We start from the raw sequence: 23,323 nt of genomic DNA, 5'->3' as shown, positions 1-23,323 counted from the left end.
TTTGTTGTGGTGCCATATTCTTTACATTTTTTAAATAATGGATTCAAATGGTGCTCTGCAGGATGTTCAAAGTTTCGGATACTTTTTTATAACCCAACCCTGATCTGTACTTCTCCACAACTTTGTCTTTGACCTGTTTGGAGAGCTCCTTGGTCTTCATAGTGCCGCTTACTTGGTGGTGCCACACTCCAAACTCCACTATGGCCAAGACCAAAGAGCTGTCAAAGGACACCAGAAACAAAATTGTAGACCTGCACCAGGCTGGGAAGACTGAATCTGCAATAGTTAAGCAGCTTGGTTTGAAGAAATCAACTGTGGGAGCAATTATTAGGAAATGGAAAACATACAAGACACTGATAATCTCCCTCGATCTGGAGCTCCACGCAAGATCTCACCCCGTGGGGTCAAAATGATCACAAGAACGGTGAGCAAAAATCCCAGAACCACAGTGGGACCTAGTGAATGACCTGCAGAGAGCTGGGACCAAAGTAACAGCCTACCATCAGTAACACACTACGCCGCCAGGGACTCAAATCCTGCAGTGCCAGACGTGTCCCCCTGCTTAAGCCAGTACATGTCCAGGCCCGTCTGAAGTTTGCTAGAGAGCATTTGGATGATCCAGAAGGAGATTGGGATAATGTTATATGGTCAGATGAAACCAAAATATAACTTTTTGGTAAAAACTCAACTCGTTGTGTTTGGAGGACAAAGAATGCTGAGTTGCATCCAAGGAACACCATACCTACTGTGAAGCATGGGGGTGGAAACATCATGCTTTGGGGCTGTTTTTCTGCAAAGGGAACAGGACGACTGATCCGTGTAAAGGAAAGAATGGGGCCATGTATCGTGAGATTTTGAGTGAAAATCAGCAAGGGCATTAAAGATGAAACGTGGCTGGGTCTTTCAGCATGACAATGATCCCAAACACACCGCCCGGGCAATGGAGTGGATTCGTAATAAGCATTTCAAGGTCCTGGAGTGTCCTAGCCAGTCCCCAGATCTCAACCCCATAGAAAATATAGGGAGTTGAAAGTCTGTTGCCAAGCAACAGCCCCAAAACATCACTGTCCTGGGGGAGATTCCAGCAACAGTTTGTGAAAACCTTGTGAAGACTTATAGTAAATGTCTGACCTCTCATTGCTGACAAAGTATTGACAAAGTATTGATTTAAACTCTTGTTATTGACCAAATACTTATTTTCCACCATAATTTGTAAATAAATTCATTAAAAATCCTACAATATGATTCTGGATTTTCTTTCTCATTTTGTCTGTCATAGTTGAAGTGTACCTATGATGAAAATTACAGGCCTCTCATCTTTTTAAGTGGGAGAACTTGCGCAATTGGTGGCTGACTAAATACTTTTTTACCCCACTGTACATATGCAGCCACCACTTTTCCATTTTTTTTAACAAGTAATAATTTATTTCACTTCAACACTTGACTATTTTGTATATGTCCATTACATGAAATCCCCCCTCCCCCCCAAAAATCCATGTAAATTACTGGTTGTAATGCAACAAAATAGGAAAAACACCAAATGGGGGTGAATACTTTTTCAAGGCACCATATTGTGTGCTATAACTTGCAAAATAAATATATGTGACTCTGGATAATAACATGTTTATGTCCAACATTAGTTTCCTAAAGAAGTATCTGCGTGTTGACATGTCTTTAGTATCCTTAACGTGACGACATGCTATTTTATCAAATCGATCACCTAACATTTTATTGTTTACTTGATTGAATTAAATCATGCAAGAATTAACTAATTAATAACCTGGGGCACCACGGAAAAGTTTATTTAACATCTAGCGTAAGGGGCAGCATTTGGAAATTGGGAAGAAAAGCATGCCCAAATTAAACTGGCTTCTACTCAGGCCCAGAATATAGGATATGCATATTATTGGTAGATTTAGATAGAAAACACTAACGTTTCCAAAAACTGTTAAAATAGTGTCTGTATAACAGAACGGATTTGGCAGACGAAAACCTGAGAAAAATCCATTCAGGAAGTAGGATTTTTATATTCATTGCCATTACAATATCCATTGACTTTGGACTCAAATTGCAGTTACTATGCCTTTCACCAGATATCAAGTCTTTAGACATTGTTTCAGGCTTGTATTCTGAAAAAATGAGGGAGTAAGAGCAGTCTGAGAGAGTGGACCCTGCCATGTCAGAGCTTTTTCATGCGCATGACCAAAGAGAGTGCCTTTCTTTTTTACCTTTTATATTGACAACGTTATTGTCCGGTTTAAATATTATCAATTATTTAGGCTAAAAACTGAGGATTGAATATAAAACATCGTTTGACATGTTTCTATGAACTTTACAGATACAATTTGGATTTTTTTTTCTGCCTGTTGTGACTGCGTTTGAGCCTGTGGATTACTGAAGAAAATGCGCAAACAAAACAGGTTTTTTGGATATAAAGAGAGACTATCGAACAAAAATAAAATGTAATGAATAAATTAATGTCTTCTGAGTGCAAACATGAAGATCAAAAGGTAAGTGAATCTTCTCCATTTCTGACGTGTAACTTTTCTACCTGGCTGGTTACTGTTTGTAATGATTTGTCTGCTGGGCTATGTTCTCAAATAATTGTAAGGTATGCTTTCACTGTGAAACATTTTTGAAATCTGACACCTTGGTTGGATTCACAAGAAGTTCATCTTTAAACCTATCTTTTCTGAATTTTTATAATGAGTATTTCTGTATTTGGCGCTCTGCAATCTCACTGGATGTTGGCCAGGTGGGACGCTAGCGTGTTTCATAATCTTAGAAATTCAACCTTTTGCAAACTTCGCATACAACGGTGTTTGAGTGATCTGGTGTGAATTCCGTCACGAATGGGTTTTTATACAGTTCAGAGAAAAGGGCAGTTCCATGATGCCGACATAATGTCTAGTTAATATTTATATGAAAATCCATACTCTCATTTAGAAGGTTAACATCACATTACACCTTTTCATAAATAGTTTCATGTTTAATCACATACGTTTCAGAGTATTTAGATGTAAACCTGACATCTGGGAAATGTACACTTTAAGAGACACCGTTATGTGTTTCCTGTCCTTCATGAGATACCAAATGAAACACACTTGTCATAACTGTCCACAGACCATTCCCACCTTCTCAAAGTAGAAATATTATTTAATTCTCGCATTTTGAGGAATAGGAGTTTGGCCAAAAGAGGTGCTTTGTTCTCTTAGACTCTCAATACTGCATGACAGTTTTTACCAGGTATTTATGACTTGTGGTAAAGTTACAAAGTGAAAGGGCTAAGTGAAGTTAAGAAATTGACGCTGTCCTAACAAAAACACCTTACTAACCTCTAAATACAATATTAGCCAACAGACACCTATCAAGAGGCAGACTTAAAACCATAGCCATGGACTCACCCTGTCTCGACCTGACTGACAACCTCGCTGACCAATAATGCATTTGAAATTCTCCATTATTTTTTTTGTCATCAGATTGACAGGCACGGTCTCTTATGTTTATTGATTGGGTTGACCTCGTGTCTGGAAATCCTATCCCTGGGAAATATCACCGACTTATCTTGCTAAACCACCACTATCAGGGTTGGGATCAAACTTCTGTCAATTCAGGAAATACATTTTAAATTAATAAGTGAATAAATGTCCACTGCAGCGCTTACCAGGTCAGTGTAAATGTGTGCGTGTGTGTGCGCGTCTGTCTGTGATTTTAGGCAACTAGTTATATGAAAACAAAGTGCTCCAAAGTATTCAACAAGGACTTTTCAATTCATTAGATGAATTCATATCCTTAAGGAGAGCTTTTCTTATTATATCTAAAAAATTTATGTTTAGTCATTCAGCAATACTGCCATTATCAATAACATAGTATTTCAAACCAGTTTCAACAGAAACACAACTGTATTTTTCTTCATTGTGCCTGTTTGCTTCCAGATACTCCTCTCTTACATAATTTCTGTCCATTCATTCATGTTTTTGTTTGTTCTCTATGTGCTAATACACACTTTGTCTCTGTCCCAAATTACAACCTATTCCCTACATAGGGCTCTGGTCTAAAGTAGTGAACTGTAAAGGAAATAAGGTGCCATTTGGGACACAGGCGGTGTGTAAGTCTGTTTGCTTAGACTTAAAAGACCACATCTGCACACAACAGGAAGGCTTTGTGTGTGTAGGAGAAAGAACACTCCTTTGCTCTCACCTCACATGGAGAGTTCCGTAGGGGAGGAGGGAAGAGAGGGCTCCTGAGCAATGCGGACCCCTGCTGACCCTTGGACTGTCCTCCTTCCACACTGAACATGGCACCTGGAAGACACACATCACACAAATAACGACAGAAGATTGTACAAGCTTCTATGAAACATGTTGGGCATATTTTTTCATTTTTTTCTTTAACCCCTGTTTCTCCCCAATTGGTAGTTACAGTCTTGTCCCATTGCTGCAACTCCAACAAACTTCAGAAAGGAGATCATCGAGAGCCAAGGATCTTCCGAAATACGACCCTGCCAAGCCACACTGCTTCTTGACACTGCTTGCTTAACCCGGAAGCCAGCAACACCAATGTGTCAGCTTGCAGGCGCATGGCCTGCTACAAAGTGTCGCTAGAGCGCGATGGGACAAGGAAATCCCGGCCGGACAAACCCTCCACTAACCTGGACAACGTTGGGCCAATTGTGTGCCACCTCATGAGTCTCCCGGTCACGGCCGGCTGTGACACTGCCTGGGATCGAACCCGGGTCTATAGAGACGCCTCATTTATAATCCACATAATAAAAAAGTCCTGCTGTGAGAAACTGGGTCAAATTAAGATACAGGGTCTGTACACAAGTACAGGCTTCAGCATGCTTTCATTTTGGCTGGCCCTTAGCCGAACTCGACTAGCCGAAAAGAACTTTGCTTGGAAAATGAGAAAAAAGCGACAATAGTACAGTTTGTCCATTTTGAGACTCCATAGCCAGTATACACATTAATGGATGATAACTTACGTAGTCGGTCATACATTTTTACATTTTTGCTGAAGACTTAGTCGCACAATTTCACATTTGGTGCAGGATTTTTCTATCAAAAAAATTGCATGAAAATGAGTCGTCTCTCATTGAACGTCAATAAAGATTTAATTGAAATTTCCGTACTGTTGACCAATCACTGACAAAGGGGCGTAAACTTAGGCTCCGAACCTCGACTTGCCTCCAGAATAATGTGTGCCCGAACAGCCGAAAAAACTCACCAAAGTCTAAAACTAACAAAATCACAGAATGTTGTCAATGCGCCACAGGTTTAGCAAGAGAGCGATAACTTCAATCATATGGCATCTATAATTACATTTTAGAGTCTAACTAAAACTGTTTCGGCTGGGAAGCATGCTAGGAAGTTACCCCCTTAAGGGGAAACGGTGATTTGGGATAGCAAGAGTTGGTGGACATGGCCCATATGATTGATAAACTCAGCAAAAAAAGAAACGTCCTCTCACTGTCAACAGCATTTATTTTCAGCAAACTTAAAATGTGTTAATATTTGTATGAACATAACAAGATTCAACAACTGAGACAAACTGAACAAGTTCCGCAGACATGTGACTAACATAAATAGATTAATATATCCCTGAACAAAGGGGGGGGATCAAAATCAAAAGTAAGAGTCAGTATCTGGTGGCCACCAGCTGCATTAAGAACTGCAGTACATCTCATGGACTGCACCCAATTTGCCAGTTCTTGCTGTGAGAAATGGCCCTATACCTCACCCTCTGATCCAACAGCTCCCAGATGTGATCAATGGGATTGAGATCAATAAAATGAAAATTAATTACTTACAATGTGATTATGTGATTTTCTGGATTTTTGTTTTAGATTTCGTCTCACACCTTCAAACTCAGTGCTTCTTTGCTGAACATGGGAAAATCAAAAGAAATCAGTCAAGACCTACAATTTTTTTCTGAGATCTCCACAAGTCTGGTTCATCCTTGGGAGCAATTTCCAAATGCCTGAAGATACCACGTTCATCTGTACAAACAATAGCACACAAGTATAAACACCGTAGAACCATGCAGCCATCATACCACTCAGGAAGGAGAAGCGTTCTGTCTCAGATGAACGCACTTGGGTGTGAAAAGTGCAAATCAATCCCAGAACAACGGCAAAGGAACTTGTGAAGATGCTGGAGGAAACAGGTACAAAAGTATCTATATCCACAGTAAAACGAGTCCTATAATCGACAACCTGAAATGCCGCTCAGCAAGGAAGAAGCCACTGCTCCAAAACCACCATAAAAAAGGCAGATTACGGTTTGCAACTGCACATGGAGACAAATATCGTACTTCTTGGAGAAAAGTCATTTGGTCTGATGAAACAAAACAATTACCGTTTGGCCATAATGACAATCGTTATGTTTGGAGGAAAAACGGGGTTGCTTGCAAGCCGAAGTACACCATCCCAACCGTGAAGCGCGGGGGTGGCAGCATCATGTTGTGGGGGTGCTTTGCTGCACGACGGACGGTGCACTTCACAAAATAGATAGCTTCATGAGGTAGGAAAATTATGTGGATATATTGAAGCAACATCAAGGCATCAGTCAGGAAGTTAATGCTTGGTTGCAAATGGGTCTTCCAAATGGACAATGACCCCAAGCATACTTCCAAAGTTGTGTCAAAGTTGTGGCTTGAGGACAGATTCAAGGTATTGGAGTGGCCATCACAAAATTTGTGAGCAGAACTGAGAAAGGATGTGCGAGCAAGGAGGCCTACAAACCTGACTCAGTTATACGAGCTCTGTAAGAAGGAATGGGCCAAAATTCAGCCTAACAATTGTGGGAAGCTTGTGGGAGGCTACTTGAAACGTTTGACCCAAGTTAAACAATTAATTGAGTGTATGTAATCTGACCCACTGGGAATGTCATTAAGGAAATAAAAGCTGAAACAAATCATTCTCTACTATTATTCTGACATTTCACATTCTTAAAATGAAGTGGTGATACTAATTGACCTAAGACGGGGAATTTGTACTAGGATTAAATGTCAGGAATTGTGAAAAACGGAGTTTAAATGTATTAGGCTAAGTTGTATGCAAACTTCCAACTTCAAAAAAGTATTTAGTCAGCAACCAATTGTGAAAGTTCTCCCACTTAAAAATATGAGGCCTGTAATTTCCATCATAGGTACACTTCAACTATGACAGACAAAATGAGATTTTTTTTTTTTTTAAATCACATTGTAGGATTTAATTAAAATATTTGCAAATTATTTTGGAAAATAAGTATTTGGTCACCTACAAACAAGCAAGATTTCTGGCTCTCACAGACCTGTAAATTATTTAACAGGCTCCTCTGTCCTCCACTTGTTACCTGTATTAATGGCACCCGTTTGAACTTGTTATCAGTATAAAAAGACACCTGTCCACAACCTCAAACAGTCACACTCCAAATTCCACTATGGCCAAGACCAAAGAGCTGTCAAAGGACACCAGAAACAAAATTGTAGACCTGCACCAGGCTGGGAAGACTGAATCTGCAATAGGTAAGCAGCTTGGTTTGAAGAAATCAAACCAAAGAGCAATTATTAGGAAATGGAAGACATACAAGACCAGTGATAATCCTCCTCGATCTGGGGCTCCACGCAAGATCTCACAGCGTGGGGTCAAAATGATCACAAGAACGGTGAGCAAAAATCCCAGAACCACACGGAGGGTGCGAGTGAATGACCTGCAGAGAGCTGGGACCAAAGTAACAAAGCCTACCATCAGTAACACACTAAGCCACCAGGGATTCAAATCCTGCAGTGCCAGACATGTCCCCCTGCTTAAGCCAGTACATGTCCAGGCCCGTCTGAAGTTTGCTAGAGTGCATTTGGATGATCCAGAAGAAGACTGGGAGAATGTCATATGGTCAGATGAAAACAAAATATAACTTTTTGGTAAAAACTCAACTCGTGTTTGGAGGACAAAGAATGCTGAGTTGCATCCAAGGAACACCATACCTACTGTGAAGCATGGGGGTGGAAACATCATGCTTTGGGGCTGTTTTTCTGCAAAGGGACCAGGACGACTGATCCGTGTAAAGGAAAGAATGGGGCCATGTATCGTGAGATTTTTAGTGAAAACCTCCTTCCATCAGTAAGGGCATTGAAGATGAAACGTGGCTGGGTCTTTCAGCATGACAATAATCCCAAACACATCACCCGGGCAACGAAGGAGTGGCTTCGTAAGAAACATTTCAAGGTCCTGGAGTGGCCTAGCCAGTCTCCAGATCTCAACCCCATAGAAAATATAGGGAGTTGATAGTATGTGTTGCCCTGCAACAGCCCCAAAACATCACTGCTCTAGAGGTGGAATGGGCCAAAATACCAGCAACAGTGTATGAAGACTTACAGAAAACATTTGACCTCTGTCATTGCCAACAAAGGGTATATAACAAAAGTATTGGAGATAAACTCTTGTTATTGACCAAATACTTATTTTCCACCATAATTTGCAAATAAATTAATCAAAAATCCTACAAATGTGATTTTCTGGATTTTCTCTCATTTTGTCTGTCATAGTTGAAGTGTACCTATGATGAAAATTACAGGCCTCTCATATTTTTAAGTGGGAGAACTTGCACAATTGGTGGCTGACTAAATACTTTTTTACCCCACTGTACATATATTTAAGTGACGACATGTCTTTAAAAAGCACTGATGATTCACCTGAGGTTGATGGACAGCTAGGCCGCACCTTCTTTGGAATGGTGCGAACACGCCTCCAGGAGGATCCCTTGGCTGCAATTGGCTGCCATCCGCACTCACCGTCCTCGAAGGAGCAATAGCTGCCATTGAGAAACTGACCTGAAATTGAGAGATAGCGGTAGAGAGAGAAGAAAGTGAGTCGCCTCAAATGAGCTGGAACTGCAGATAAATTGACCTAGGACAGAAAGAGCGAGAGAGCAAGAGAGTGGGGAGCCATCCAAACAACTTGCTTGTACAAGTCTGAAAGACATTAAGATAATTAGACCTCTGAGTTAGACCTCTGGGCTGGGGTGTCGGAGGGAGGAGAAAGAAAATCAGAGATCAAAAGAAGAGAAAAAAGAGGGGATTCAAGCCTGGGGGTGTCTGTACTGTATACAGTATTTAACTGCCTAAAAGTCACTTCATAGGGGGTAGGTAGTTGTCCAAGCCTTCTCGTAGGACCATTAGACATGTTTCACATAGAATTTGTCAAGTTCTCAGCAAGGATGCATGCAGCTAACCAGTGGTGATTTTAGCATGTAAATCTTGGTGGGGCAAAAAAAATTCAATTGGGATGCATGCCAGCACAGCCACTACACACTACATTAATTGCACTATAACGGTGACAAATGGTGCCCACAAACTGTTAAGGCCTACATAAAGCTGTCCTAACAGCAAAGACCCAGCAGCAGTCTCAACATCTTACCACTGGTACAACTGGCTATCAGCAAAGCCTTATCAGGTTGCGAAACAGTTCATTCAGGCTCATTTACTGCCTTTAAAAAAAAAATATATATTATATATATATATATATAGCTGACTTGCTTAAACAAATGACAATTGAGATGTACAAACTATGGCATAAGGGGACGACAAGCGGATAAGAGGCAATCCGTCATTAATGAGCGAGCTCTGATGACTTAGTCAATATAACTATTTGCTCAGCACTTTTGAAATGTGCAGCGAACATGGGCCATTCAGTTCAAGTCAGAACTGTAGGATAAATAAAAGGGGACATATAAGCAGACAATGAAAGCTCTTATAATATTTCATGATTACACTTCTCTATAACAGGTCATAGGCTCCATGTGCACTACCAAGTCAGAACAGCAGGCGAAATTAAGAGAAAATAGACCAAATGATTAGGCCAGTGATTGCTTTACAATGCTTGCAGTTAACTGCTTATTCCATCCAAACCACTCAAACCACATTGTTGAATTTGCGATTTCCAATTTGTTGTGTAATGTCCAATGGCTGATGAGCACCAAATATATTTCAATAGTTTTTCTTCATTATTTCTCTCTGTATGACAAGGATTGACCCTGCTGGTCCTCTATGAACATCTTTAAGAACAATCTGGCCTTATATGGCCATGTACTTATAATCTCCACCCGGCGTGGCCAATAGAGGACTGGCTTCCCCTCAGAGCCTGGTTCCACTTGAAGTTTCTTCCGAGGTTCCTACCTTTCTACATCTGCATTGCTTGATGTGTGGGTTTTATGCTGGGTTTCTGTATAGCACTTTGTGACATCTGCTGGGCTTTATAAATACATTTGATTGAATTTGACCAGCAGAGACTTTGATCCTCTAACCGGGCGGATGTGTAAAAGCAAATCTGGGGGGGGGGACGACATCCACCCCCACCATACGCCACCTTCTTCCATCCTCAATGTCAATGGCAGATATTTGTCATGATTGACTTGAGCTGAGGTAGATTCTACTTTTCTTCTTCTCCCTTTTCCAGTCACTGAGTTTTGGCAACATGCGTTGTCGTGCTTAATTAGATTAAAGGAAAAGATAAATCATGGCTGGATCACATTGAATAGGTTATGCCGAAGGGTAAGACAGTGTTCTTTGGTACTCAGATTCGCGAATATCCCATGCGGGTAGGATGACGCAATTGCAGGGCACACCTGTAAGTGACTGAAGGGGAGGGAGGGAGGGAGAAAAGAGAGATGAGAGAGAGTGGACAGAGACATGGGAGAGAGAGGGTGGGGGGGGAAGGAGAGAGAAAGATAGAAAGCGAGGGAGAAATGGGAAAGAGAGAGGGAGTGAGTGACAGAATGAGGGAGGAAAGAAGAAGAGAGAGTGGGAGAAAAGATCATGGGCAGGGTGAGGAGTGTAAATGAGAGAAATACAAAAAAAACACATGAATCACTGGTAATAGTGCTTAATGGAAAATAAAAAAAGTTAAGTAATTCCCTCTCAGATCTGATAGATTGAGAGCGAGAGACAGAAAGGAGAGCTCTAGGTTCCCAACACAGTTTAATCAGCCTTTATGTCCTTACTATCATGTTGCAATCATCAGGAAATGGGCTGGTGATCCATTGCTTTTACAAAAGTAATATAATTTGGTACTTTCTCTTTCATGTTTTGGTTTTACCCACTTCTCATGTCAAATACAGTCAATCCAATAAATGAGATCAATGATGTAACAAGTGTTATCGTAGCCATGGACAAATAACTACTCCACATTTGACAAGGTTGAATGGCATTATTCGCAGATAAGATACAGCAGAGCATTTGCCACAAAGCGTGAGCAAACATTTGATATTGGATGTGTGTTGGATGCGTAATAAGCGTCCTAATCATGTTATGAACACCTCTCAAGTACCTCCCTGTAGAAAGACCATGGCATCATGAATTCCAGTGACTATGAGGCTGTTACTGATTTCCATGCATTTCATGTTTTAAGTGGTGCTTAATTCAACTAATTATACTCAGAATCCCTTTCATTAAATAGTTTCTCTCTGGGGCATCTCCAACACACAGCACATTCAAATGTACACTACCTACTGGATTAGCACGCACGTAGTGTCATTAGCAGGGAAAAAGCCTCTTATCTCGCTAGCCCCCCCAGTTTGTCAACCTAAGCACAGGGGAGCAGCCATCATGCTAATAAGTGGCACACAGGAGGCTAATCATGCACTGTGGGGGCATGTTCTTAAGTCAGCTTCATATGTATGTGCATGGAAGGTAAGTCATTTAGTATAAATTAACATTCTGTATGCTTTTCCAGAATTCACTTCAAATGTATTTCCAGAGATGTGTATCGACACGCATGCAATTATATATGTATAAATGATAAACTACACACACACGCATCATTATTAAGGGAGCATTGATGGCCAAATTCAATTGCTTTGAAGTAATCATGCCTTAAAGAACTGTCTATATTTTCAGTGTACATAGGAAAAAAAACTGAGGACTGCATTTCAATGGGCACGACGACCTTGCACACAAACATATCCAGCTACACACACACAAAAATATCAAGTGCTAGGGGACTTTCTAACCCAACTTTGGCAGAACAACTATTCCTGGGCCTTGAGATAGCGAATGTGTACCAGAATCAAATTACTACCAAATCATATCAAATTTTATTTGTCACATACACATGGTTAGCAGATGTTAATGCGAGTGTAGTAAAAAATGCTTGTGCTTCTAGTTCCGACAATGCAGTAATAACCAACAAGTAAACTAACAATTCCAAAACTACTGTCTTCTACACACAAGTGTAAAAGGATAAAGAATATGTACATAAAGATATATGAATGAGTGATGGTACAGAGCAGCATAGGCAAGATACAGTAGATGGTATCGAGTACAGTATATACATATGAGATGAGTATGTAAACAAAGTGGCATAGTTAAAGTGGCTAGTGATACATGTATTACATAAAGATGCAGTAGATGATAGAGTACAGTATATACGTATAAATATGAGATGAATAATGTAGGGCCACAGGAAACGTCAAGGGTGAGAAGCACTAGTGAAGCATGGCAGAGGCATGGGATACAAGTAGATAAGCTGTACTCACGGCACATGTTCCCTTCATCGTCGCCGAGCGGGCAGTCCATCTTGAAGTCACACAGCTGTCCAAGAGGGACCCCTGGGCCCTGGTTACAGTGGTACTGGCCCTGGAGGGTGATGTTGTGGATTGGGTAGGGATCTGGAGAGAAGCAACGAGCGATAGAAACATATCTGTCAACAGAGGGCAATGAATCGTCATCAGAATGACATGATTGAGGCTTTAGGGTGTCTTAAAATGGACACGTATGCCAAACTGGTATTATGTAGGGGAGAGTTGGGTAAGACATTTTCTTTGAGAGACGCAGAGTAGGTGAAAGGATGATCTCCGCCTGTGTACTTCCCACTGTGAACCAGGGAGGAGGTGTGATGGTGTGGGGGTGATTTGCTGGTGACACTTAGTGATTTATTTAGAATTCAAGGCACACTTAACCAACAAGGCTACCACAGCATTCTGCAGCGATACACCATCCCACCTGGTTTGCACTTAGTGGATCTTTATGCAAGAGCACAAAAAAGAGCTTTGAGGACACCTCACCCTGGGTGAACTTGATGGAAGATTTGGGTTTAGATGATCCATAGACACAGCCACCCGAAGCACTGCAACTAGCAACTCGCACTTCAGTGCAACTCGCACTTCAGTGCAACTCGCACTTCAGTGCGAGGACACGCCGCTTTAAAAATAGAATTCAGAGCATGGGTTGACTTGGTCCTGAAGAAAAAGTATATAAGAGGCATGCTTTCAATGGAAAGGCATGATAGTGCTACTTGACTTATCACTGACAGACAGCTCGTGATACTTCAACTATCATCAACCTAAAAGGTAATATCTGACTTTCAGAACAATTGTATCTCTTGATTTCTGAACGAGACATACTGAGACCCAAAGAGTATGTTCTTCCCCTTACGATTGCTCTAGAAGCTTATCCAATCATTCAGTATCTTTTTCTCCTACTAGAAGTTGTACTATGATTTTCAGATTAGTGAAGAGAACGGTTCGAGATCAAGACCCTTTGTAACACCACTGATGCTATTTATCCACTCCGGTTAGGAGGTGGGATGTATTCAGCATGAGGAGTGTATTGGGTGGGTAAAACCAAACTACCCAATACACTCATGCTGAATACATCCCACCTCCTAACCGGAGTGGATAAATAGCATCAGTGGTGTTACAAAGGGTCTTGATCTCGAACCGCTCTCTTCACTAATCATAGTACAACTTCTAGTAGGAGAAACAGATACTGAATGATTGGATAAGCTTCTAGAGCAATTGAGAGTGGAAGAACATACTCTTTGGGGACCAAACAGGTCAACCTACGCTAAGGTAATTAACCGCTTGTTGTAATACATAAGGCGTTAATAGTAGTAAGTGTTTTGATGATGTTTAATGTTATAGATTAAGGACCAGAAAGAAACTAATAACGTATACAACTGTGAACTGCAAACATGGAATAAAAAGTAGAAACTAGACCCAAAACCCTAGGGGAGAGAACACCTGACACTCCCAATCTAGGGAAACAAGTCTAGTTTCTGCACTAAAGACAATGGTTTGGATAGAATAATCATTTTATTGTACCAGGTATTCTCTATATTAATATTCAAGTAGTATTAGTCGAGCGACATAACTTGGTTACGATTTACAGTCTATAGATTACTTGAGTCTAGATATAAGAGCATACAAAGGGAAAGTAAAGCAAGCGGTAATCTAAGTCTGAAAGAAATTATCTAAGATCCCGAAACCAGCCTAACGGCATCACATAAGGCTAATCTCTGAATAAAAGGGCAGGATACATAACCAGGTCAGTCCGGCGGACCTGTGAGTCACCTGTTAGCCGGGTGACATAAGAACGTGAGTGAGACGACTTGTATCACTCTCGACGGGGGTACTTTAACGGACCTATAGCAAAATCCCCTACCGCAACAGACTATCATTCATTTTTCAACAGGACAATGACCCAACACACCTCTAGGCTGTGTAAGGGCTATTTGATCAAGAAGGAGTGATGGACTGCTGCATCAGATGACCTGGCCTCCACAATCACCCCGACCTCAACCCAGTTGATATGGTTTGGGATGAGTTTAATCACAGAGGGAAGGAAAAGAAGCCAACAAGTGCTCAAAATGTGGTAACTCCTTCAAGACTGCTGGAAAAGCATTCCAAGTGAAGCTGGTTGAGAAAATCCTAAGAGTGTGCAAAGCTGTCATCTAGGAAAAGGGTGGCTTCTTTGAAGAATCTCAAATATAAAATATATTTAGACTTGTTTAACATTTGTTGGTTAGTACATGATTCCATTTAAGTTATTTCATCATTTTGATGTCTTCACTATTTTACTATGTAGAAAATAGCAAATATAAAGAAAAACCCTTGAATGAGTAGGTGTCCAAACTTCTGACTGTTACACAACATCCTGAAATATACTGTATCCCTAGAAATGATCAGAATTCATGTAAACATTAGTTTCAAAATATATAGGATAAGTTGAGTGACAGGACACTAAGTTAAGTTGCCTACACATTTCTCTACTGAATGAAATATTACCATGTCTATCTTTATTTCCCAAACAATTCAATAACAATAACAATTTTGCATCCTTTAACAGTCTTAACACCAAACATACACTTTCTACTTTTTTAAACACTTAACACAGACCCTGTTTTTACTTCATATCCCAGTGATAATAACTTACATTACGCCTGGAAAAAAACACTTCAATTTGCCATTGACTCAACCATTGAATGCTGAAGACACATTTCGGTTTAGTGCATTCACTTGTGCAACTGATGAGGTATGCCCTTTCCTTTCCCATTCCCCATGGCCATTGGTTCAACTTACCCCAAGGCAAACATTTTTACTATAATAGACCACACAGCTACAAGGATTCACTTTCATGCTAAGTTTACGACCATATATCGAAGCTTTTTGAGACCCCAACTTAAGTACAATCTTAAAAAGATCTACCTTGGTTTAGTTATAAGCATCATGAAACCTCTAACGCACATGTGTCAAACTCTTCCATGGAAGGCCGAGTGTCTGCAGGTTTTCACTCCTCCTTTGTATTTGATTGATGAATTAAGGTCACTATTTAGTAAAGAACTCCCCTCACCTGGTTGTCTATGTTACGGCTTTCTAGGTGGGAAAGAGAGTCGGACCAAAATGCGGCGTGTAGATTGCGATCCATGTTTAATAAACAAACGTAAAACACGAATCAATTACAAACACTACAAAACAAAGAACATAACGAAAACCGAAACAGCCTATACTGGTGTAAATAAACACAGCACAAGGACATCAGGACACTAAGGACAATCACCCACAAAACACTCAAACAATATGGTTGCCTAAATATGGTTCCCAATCAGAGACAACGATAAACACCTGCCTCTGATTGAGAACCACTTCAGACAGCCATAGACTTAACTAGAACACCCCACTAAGCTACAATCCCAATACAAACACACCACATACAAAAACCCATGCCACACCCTGGCCTGACCAAATAAATAAAGACAAACACAAAATACTTCGACCAGGGCGTGACAGTCTAGGTCATATTTGAAAGGGAAAATAAAACCCACAGACACTATGCCCTCCATGGAATGAGTTTGACACCCCTGCTCAAACACAATAAATCCATTTGACTTGGTGAAAATCCATTATTTGGACCTAACTTGCTTACCACTTTTTCTGTGTGGTTTCTTCAATCACAGACTTCATGAAATGTTGACATCTTCCTAAATTTTTGTTTAAATGATTGATTTTGGGTTTCCTAGAAATAAGGGTGGCTCAACTGACCCCACTCTCCCCTACCATTAACAACAGAAAGTATACATTGTAAACATATACACACACATGTACTTTTTATACATATGATATGCTACCATGTTGTGAAACTGGGAGGGATCTGAACAAAAATATAAATGCAACACGCAACAATTTCAACGATGTTACATAAGGAAATCAGCCAATTGAAATACACTGCTCAAAAAAATAAAGGGAACACAAAAATAACATATCCTAGATCTGAATGAATGAAATATTCTTATTAAATACTTTTTTCTTTACATAGTTGAATGTGCTGACAACAAAATCACACAAAAATGATCAATGGAAATCAAATTTATCAACCCATGGAGGTCTGGATTTGGAGTCACACTCAAAATGAACGTGGAAAACCACACTACAGCCTGATCCAACTTTGATGTAATGTCCTTAAAACAAGTCAAAATGAGGCTCAGTTGTGTGTGGCCTCCACGTGCCTGCATGACTTCCCTACAACGCCTGGGTATGCTCCTGATGAGGTGGCGGATGGTCTCCTCCCAGACCTGGACTAAAGCATCCACCAACTCCTGGATAGTCTGTGGTGCAACGTGACGTTGGTGGATGGAGCGAGATATTATGTCCCAGATGTGCTCAATTGGATTCAGGTCTGGGGAACGGGCGAGCCAGTCCATAGCATCAATGCCTTCCTCTTGCAGGAACTGCTGACACACTCCAGCCACATGAGGTCTAGCATTGTCTTGCATTAGGAGGAACCCAGGGCCAACCGCAACAGCATATGGTCTCACAAGGGGTCTGAGGATCTCATCTCGGTACTTAATGGCAGTCAGGCTACCTCTGGTGAGCACATGGAGGGCTGTGCGGCCCCCCAAAGAAATTCCACCCCACACCACGACTGACCCACCGCCAAACCGGTCATGCTGGAGGATGTTGCAGGCAGCAGAACATTCTCTACAGCATCTCCAGGCTCTGTCACGTCTGTCACATGTGCTCAGTGTGAACCTGCTTTCATCTGTGAAGAGCACAGGACGCCAGTGGCGAATTTGCCAATCTTGGTGTTCTCTGGCAAATGCCAAACGTCCTGCACGGTGTTGGGATGTAAGCACAACCCCCACCTGTGGACGTCGGGCCCTCATACCACCCTCATGTAGTCTGTTTCTGACCGTTTGAGAAAACACATGCACATTTGTGGCCTGCTGGAGGTCATTTTGCAGGGCTCTGGCAGTGATCCTCCTGCTCCTCCTTGCACAAAGGCGGAGGTAGCGGTCCTGCTGCTGGGTTGTTGCCCTCCTACGGCCTCCTCCACGTCTCCTGACGTACTGGCCTGTCTCCTGGTAGCGCCGCAATGCTCTGGACACTACGCTGACAGACACAGCAAACCTTCTTGCCACAGCTCGCATTGATGTGCCATCCTGGATGAGCTGCACTACCTGAGCCACTTGTGTGGGTTGTAGACTCCGTCTCATGCTACCACTAGAGTGAAAGCACCCCCAGCATTCAAAAGTGACCAAAACATCAGCCAGGAAGCATAGGAACTGAGAAGTGGTCTGTGGTCACCACCTGCAGAACCACTCCTTTATTGGGGTGTCTTGCTAATTGCCTATTATTTCCCCCTGTTGTCTATTCCATTTGCACAACAGCATGTGACATTTATTGTCAATCAGTGTTGCTTCCTAAGTGGACAGTTTGATTTCACAGAAGTGTGATTGACTTGGAGTTACATTGTGTTTTTTATTTATTTTTATTTCACCTTTATTTAACCAGGTAGGCTAGTTGAGAACAAGTTCTCATTTACAACTGCGACCTGGCAGATAAAGCATAGCAGTGTGAACAGACAACACAGAGTTACACATGGAGTAAACAATTAACAAGTCAATAACACAGTAGACAAAAAAAAGACAAAAAAAGGGGAGTCTATATACAATGTGTGCAAAAGGCATGAGGAGGAAGGCGAATAATTACAATATTGCAGATTAACACTGGAGTGATAAATGATCAGATGATCATGTACAGGTAGAGATATTGGTGTGCAAAAGAGCAGAAAAGTAAATAAATAAAAACTGTGGGGATAAGGTAGGTGAAAATGGGTGGGCTATTTACCAATAGATTATGTACAGCTGCAGCAATCGGTTAGCTGCTCAGATAGCTGATGTTTGAAGTTGGTGAGGGAGATGAAGTCTCCAACTTCAGCGATTTTTGCAATTCGTTCCAGTCACAGGCAGCAGAGTACTGGAACGAAAGGCGGCCGAATGAGGTGTTGGCTTTAGGGATGATCAGTGAGATACACCTGCTGGAGCGCGTGCTACGGATGGGTGTTGCCATCGTGACCAGTGAACTGAGATAAGGCGGAGCTTTACCTAGCATGGACTTGTAGATGACCTGGAGCCAGTGGGTCTTGCGACGAATATGTAGCGAGGGCCAGCCGGCTAGAGCATACAAGTCGCAGTGGTGGGTAGTATAAGGTGCTTTAGTGACAAAACGGATGGCACTGTGATAAACTGCATCCAGTTTGCTGAGAAGAGTGTTGGAAGCAATTTTGTAGATGACATCTCCGAAGTCGAGGATCGGTAGGATAGTCAGTTTTACTAGGGTAAGCTTGGCAGCGTGAGTGAAGGAGGCTTTGTTACGGAATAGAAAGCCGACTCTTGATTTGATTTTCGATTGGAGATGTTTGATATGGGTCTGGAAGGAGAGTTTGCAGTTTAGCCAGACACCTAGGTACTTATAGGTGTCCACATATTCAAGGTCGGAACCATCCAGTGTGGTGATGCTAGTCGGGCATGCGGGTGCAGGCAGCGATCGGTTGAAAAGCATGCATTTGGTTTTACTAGCGTTTAAGAGCAGTTGGAGGCCACGGAAGGAGTGTTGTATGGCATTGAAGCTCGATTGGAGGTTAGATAGCACAGTGTCCAATGACGGGCCGAAAGTATATAGAATGGTGTCGTCTGCGTAGAGGTGGATCAGGGAATCGCCCGCAGCAAGAGCAACATCATTGATATATACAGAGAAAAGAGTCGGCCCGAGAATTGAACCCTGTGGCACCCCCATAGAGACTGCCAGAGGACCGGACAGCATGCCCTCCGATTTGACACACTGAACTCTGTCTGCAAAGTAATTGGTGAACCAGGCAAGGCAGTCATCCGAAAAACCGAGGCTACTGAGTCTGCCGATAAGAATATGGTGATTGACAGAGTCGAAAGCCTTGGCAAGGTCGATGAAGACGGCTACACAGTACTGTCTTTTATCGATGGCGGTTATGATGTCGTTTAGTACCTTGAGTGTAGCTGAGGTGCACCCGTGACCGGCTCGGAAACCAGATTGCATAGCGGAGAAGGTACGGTGGGATTCGGGATGGTCAGTGACCTGTTTGTTGACTTGGCTTTCGAAGACCTTAGATAGGCAGGGCAGGATGGATATAGGTCTGTAACAGTTTGGGGTCCAGGGTGTCTCCCCCTTTGAAGAGGGGGATGACTGCGGCAGCTTTCCAATCCTTGGGGATCTCAGACGATATGAAAGAGAGGTTGAACAGGCTGGTAATAGGGGTTGCGACAATGGCGGCGGATAGTTTCAGAAATAGAGGGTCCAGATTGTCAAGCCCAGCTGATTTATACGGGTCCAGGTTTTGCAGCTCTTTCAGAACATCTGCTATCTGGATTTGGGTAAAGGAGAACCTGGAGAGGCTTGGGCGAGGAGCTGCGGGGGGCCGGAGCTGTTGGCCGAGGTTGGAGTAGCCAGGCGGAAGGCATGGCCAGCCGTTGAGAAATGCTTGTTGAAGTTTTCAATAATCATGGATTTGTCGGTGGTGACCGTGTTCCCTAGCCTCAGTGCAGTGGGCAGCTGGGAGGAGGTGCTCTTGTTCTCCATGGACTTCACAGTGTCCCAGAACTTTTTGGAGTTGGAGCTACAGGATGCAAACTTCTGCCTGAAGAAGCTGGCCTTAGCTTTCCTGACTGACTGCGTGTATTGGTTCCTAACTTCCCTGAACAGTTGCATATCGCGGGGACTGTTCGATGCTATTGCAGTCCGCCACAGGATGTTTTTGTGCTGGTCGAGGGCAGTCAGGTCTGGAGTGAACCAAGGGCTGTATCTGTTCTTAGTTCTGCATTTTTTTGAACGGAGCATGCTTATCTAAAATGGTGAGGAAGTTACTCTTAAAGAATGACCAGTCATCCTCAACTGACGGGATGAGGTCAATGTCCTTCCAGGGTACCCGGGCCAGGTCGATTAGAAAGGCCTGCTCACAGAAGTGTTTTAGGGAGCATTTGACAGTGTTGAGGGGTGGTCGTTTGACTGCGGCACCGTAGCGGATACAGGCAATGAGGCAGTGGTCGCTGAGATCCTGATTGAAGACAGCAGAGGTGTATTTGGAGGGCCAGTTGGTCAGGATGACGTCTATGAGGGTGCCCTTGCTTACAGAGTTAGGGTTGTACCTGGTGGGTTCCTTGATGATTTGTGTGAGATTGAGGGCATCTAGCTTAGATTGTAGGACTGCCGGGGTGTTAAGCATATCCCAGTTTAGGTCACCTAACAGAACAAACTCTGAAGCTAGATGGGGGCAATCAATTCACAAATGGTGTCCAGGGCACAGCTGGGAGCTGAGGGGGTCGGTAGCAGGCGGCAACAGTGAGCAACTTATTTCTGGAGAGAGTAATTTTCAGAATTAGTAGTTCGAACTGTTTGGGTATGGACCTGGAAAGTATGACATTACTTTGCAGGCTATCTCTGCAGTAGACTGCAACTCCTCCCCCTTTGGCAGTTCTATCTTGACGGAAGATGTTATAGTTGGGTATGGAAATCTCTGAATTTTTGGTGGCCTTCCTGAGCCAGGATTCAGACACGGCAAGGACATCAGGGTTAGCAGAGTGTGCTAAAGCAGTGAGTAAAACAAACTTAGGGAGAAGGCTTCTGATGTTGACATGCATGAAACCAAGGCTTTTTCGATCACAGAAGTCAACAAATGAGGGTGCCTGGGGACATGCAGGGCCTTGGTTTACCTCCACATCACCCACGGAACAGAGAAGGAGTAGTATGAGGGTGCGGCTAAAGGCTATCAAAACTGGTCGCCTAGAGCGTTGGGGACAGAGAATAAGAGGAGCAGGTATGGTAGAATATATTCAGGGCATAATGCGCAGACAGGGGTATGGTGGGGTGCGGGTACGGCGGAGGTAAGCCCAGGCACTGGGTGATGATGAGAGAGGTTTTATCTCTGGACATGCTGGTTGTAATGGGTGAGGTCACCGCATATGTGGGGGGTGGGACAAAGGAGGTATCAGGGGTATGAGGAGTGGGACAAGGGGCTCCATTGTGAACTAAAACAATGATAACTAACCTGAGCAACAGTATACAAGGCATATTGACAATTGAGAGAGACATACAGCAAGGCATACAGTAATCACAGGTGTTGAACTGGGAAAGCTAGCTAAAACAGTGGGTGAAACAACAGCTAATCAGCTAGCATAACAACAGCAGGTAAAATGGCATTGACCAGGCAACAGGGCCGACAGATAAAACAAACAAGCAGAATGGAGTACTGTGATTAATGGACAGTCCAGCGTGCATCAGCTATGTAGCCAAGTGATCAGAGTCCAGGGGGCAGGGGAGCTGGACTGGCGAGAGTTATCCAGGTTAAAAAACTAACAATGACTAAATAGCTTGTAGCTAGTTAGCTGGTTAGCTTCTGGAGGTTCTTGAGTGTGTTCTAAAAATAAAAAATAATAGCGATTCCGTATCACATTGGGTGAGGCAGGTTTCTGGAAGGTATAAACAATTTTTTTAAATCGGGAAGAGATAGAAAGTACATATGGGCCACTGCGTGTTTGGGACGCGGCGATGCAGACGGTTAGCAGGCCTGTGCTAACAAGCTAACAGATTAGCAGGCCTGTGCTAACAAGCTAACAGATTAGCAGGCCGGGGTAAACAAGGTAGTAGTTAGCGGACCTGGGCTAAACAAGCTAGCAGTTAGCATGCCGAATTAGCAAGCAAGGAGATAGCGGGGGCTAGAGAGTTAGCCTTTGGAGGACGTCGCGATGAGGTGAGTCTGTTTATTCCTCTTCATGCAGTGACATCGATAGACCGGTCGTGGGTCCGGGTATAGTAGCCCAGGAGTATGCTATGAGCACAGGAGCTCTGGCCGGGCTAGCTTCAAGCTACGTGGGTGGAAACGCTGGCCAGGAGTAATCAACCAGGGTTGTGGTTTAGCTCGATAGCTAGTTGTGAAGATCCAGCTGAAAGATGTTCCGTTTGCGGTGGGAATCCGGGGTTAAAAAAAAAAATAGGTCCGTTATGCTCTGGTTAGCGTCGCGTTGTTCGAACTGGCGAGAGCTTTCCGAGCTAAGGGTTAGCTGATGACCGGTTAGCTGAAGACCGCTAGCATAGCAGGTGGTTAGCTGGCTAGCTTCAGTTGAGGGGTTCCGGTTCCGAAGTAAATATAAATACTTTAGGAAAAGTAGCTACATTGGGTGAGGCGGGTTGCAGGAGAGTATTTGGAAGCGAGCAAAAATGTTTTTAAAGATATGCGAAGAAAAATATAAAAAAAAAATATCTAAAACGAAAAAGAGACGATATTTACAGAGAGAAGATACGACAGGACGACTTACTGCTACGCCATCTTGGAACACTTAAACAGTGTTGTTTAAGTGTTCCCTTTATTTTTTTGAGCAGTGTACATACATTTGGCAGTAATTTATGGACTTCACATGACAGGAAATACAGATGCTCACAGATACCTTAAAAAAAGGTAGTTCAGAAAACTAGTCAGTATCTGGTGTGACCACCATTTGCAGCGCCACAAATCTCCTTCATATAGAATTGATCAGGCTGATGATTGTGGTCTTTGGAATATTGTCCCACTCCATCTTGTGGATGGAATTGCAGAATCTCCACATGAGACCTGGACAGAGTCTTAGGACAAATTCAGGGAAATGATCTCGGAGGAACTGAAGATGGACCACAGGAAGATTGAGGTGGAGCGCACCCACAGGACTGGAAAACCCACTACCGGCCCAGGTGACAGTCCCAGGTCGATGGTGGTCAAATTGCTGAGG

The 23,323-nt window shown here is 42.7% G+C and overlaps 1 protein-coding gene across 1 annotated transcript in view; it reads right to left on the bottom strand.

Moving 5' to 3' along the window:
• The window catches only part of LOC135506266 (ALK tyrosine kinase receptor-like), a 769,161-nt gene that overhangs the window by 128,716 nt on the left and 617,122 nt on the right, over positions 1–23,323 (bottom strand). The window contains 3 exon segments of the mRNA XM_064925805.1: positions 4,201–4,304; positions 8,674–8,811; positions 12,513–12,644. Of these exon segments, the coding sequence (XP_064781877.1) occupies positions 4,201–4,304; positions 8,674–8,811; positions 12,513–12,644 (374 nt within the window).

The sequence above is a fragment of the Oncorhynchus masou genome, chromosome 2, assembly GCF_036934945.1.
Source record: "Oncorhynchus masou masou isolate Uvic2021 chromosome 2, UVic_Omas_1.1, whole genome shotgun sequence".
Lineage (NCBI taxonomy): Eukaryota > Metazoa > Chordata > Actinopteri > Salmoniformes > Salmonidae > Oncorhynchus > Oncorhynchus masou.
Note: the sequence above shows the minus strand (reverse complement) of the source record. Positions and strands in the feature narration are given on the sequence as shown.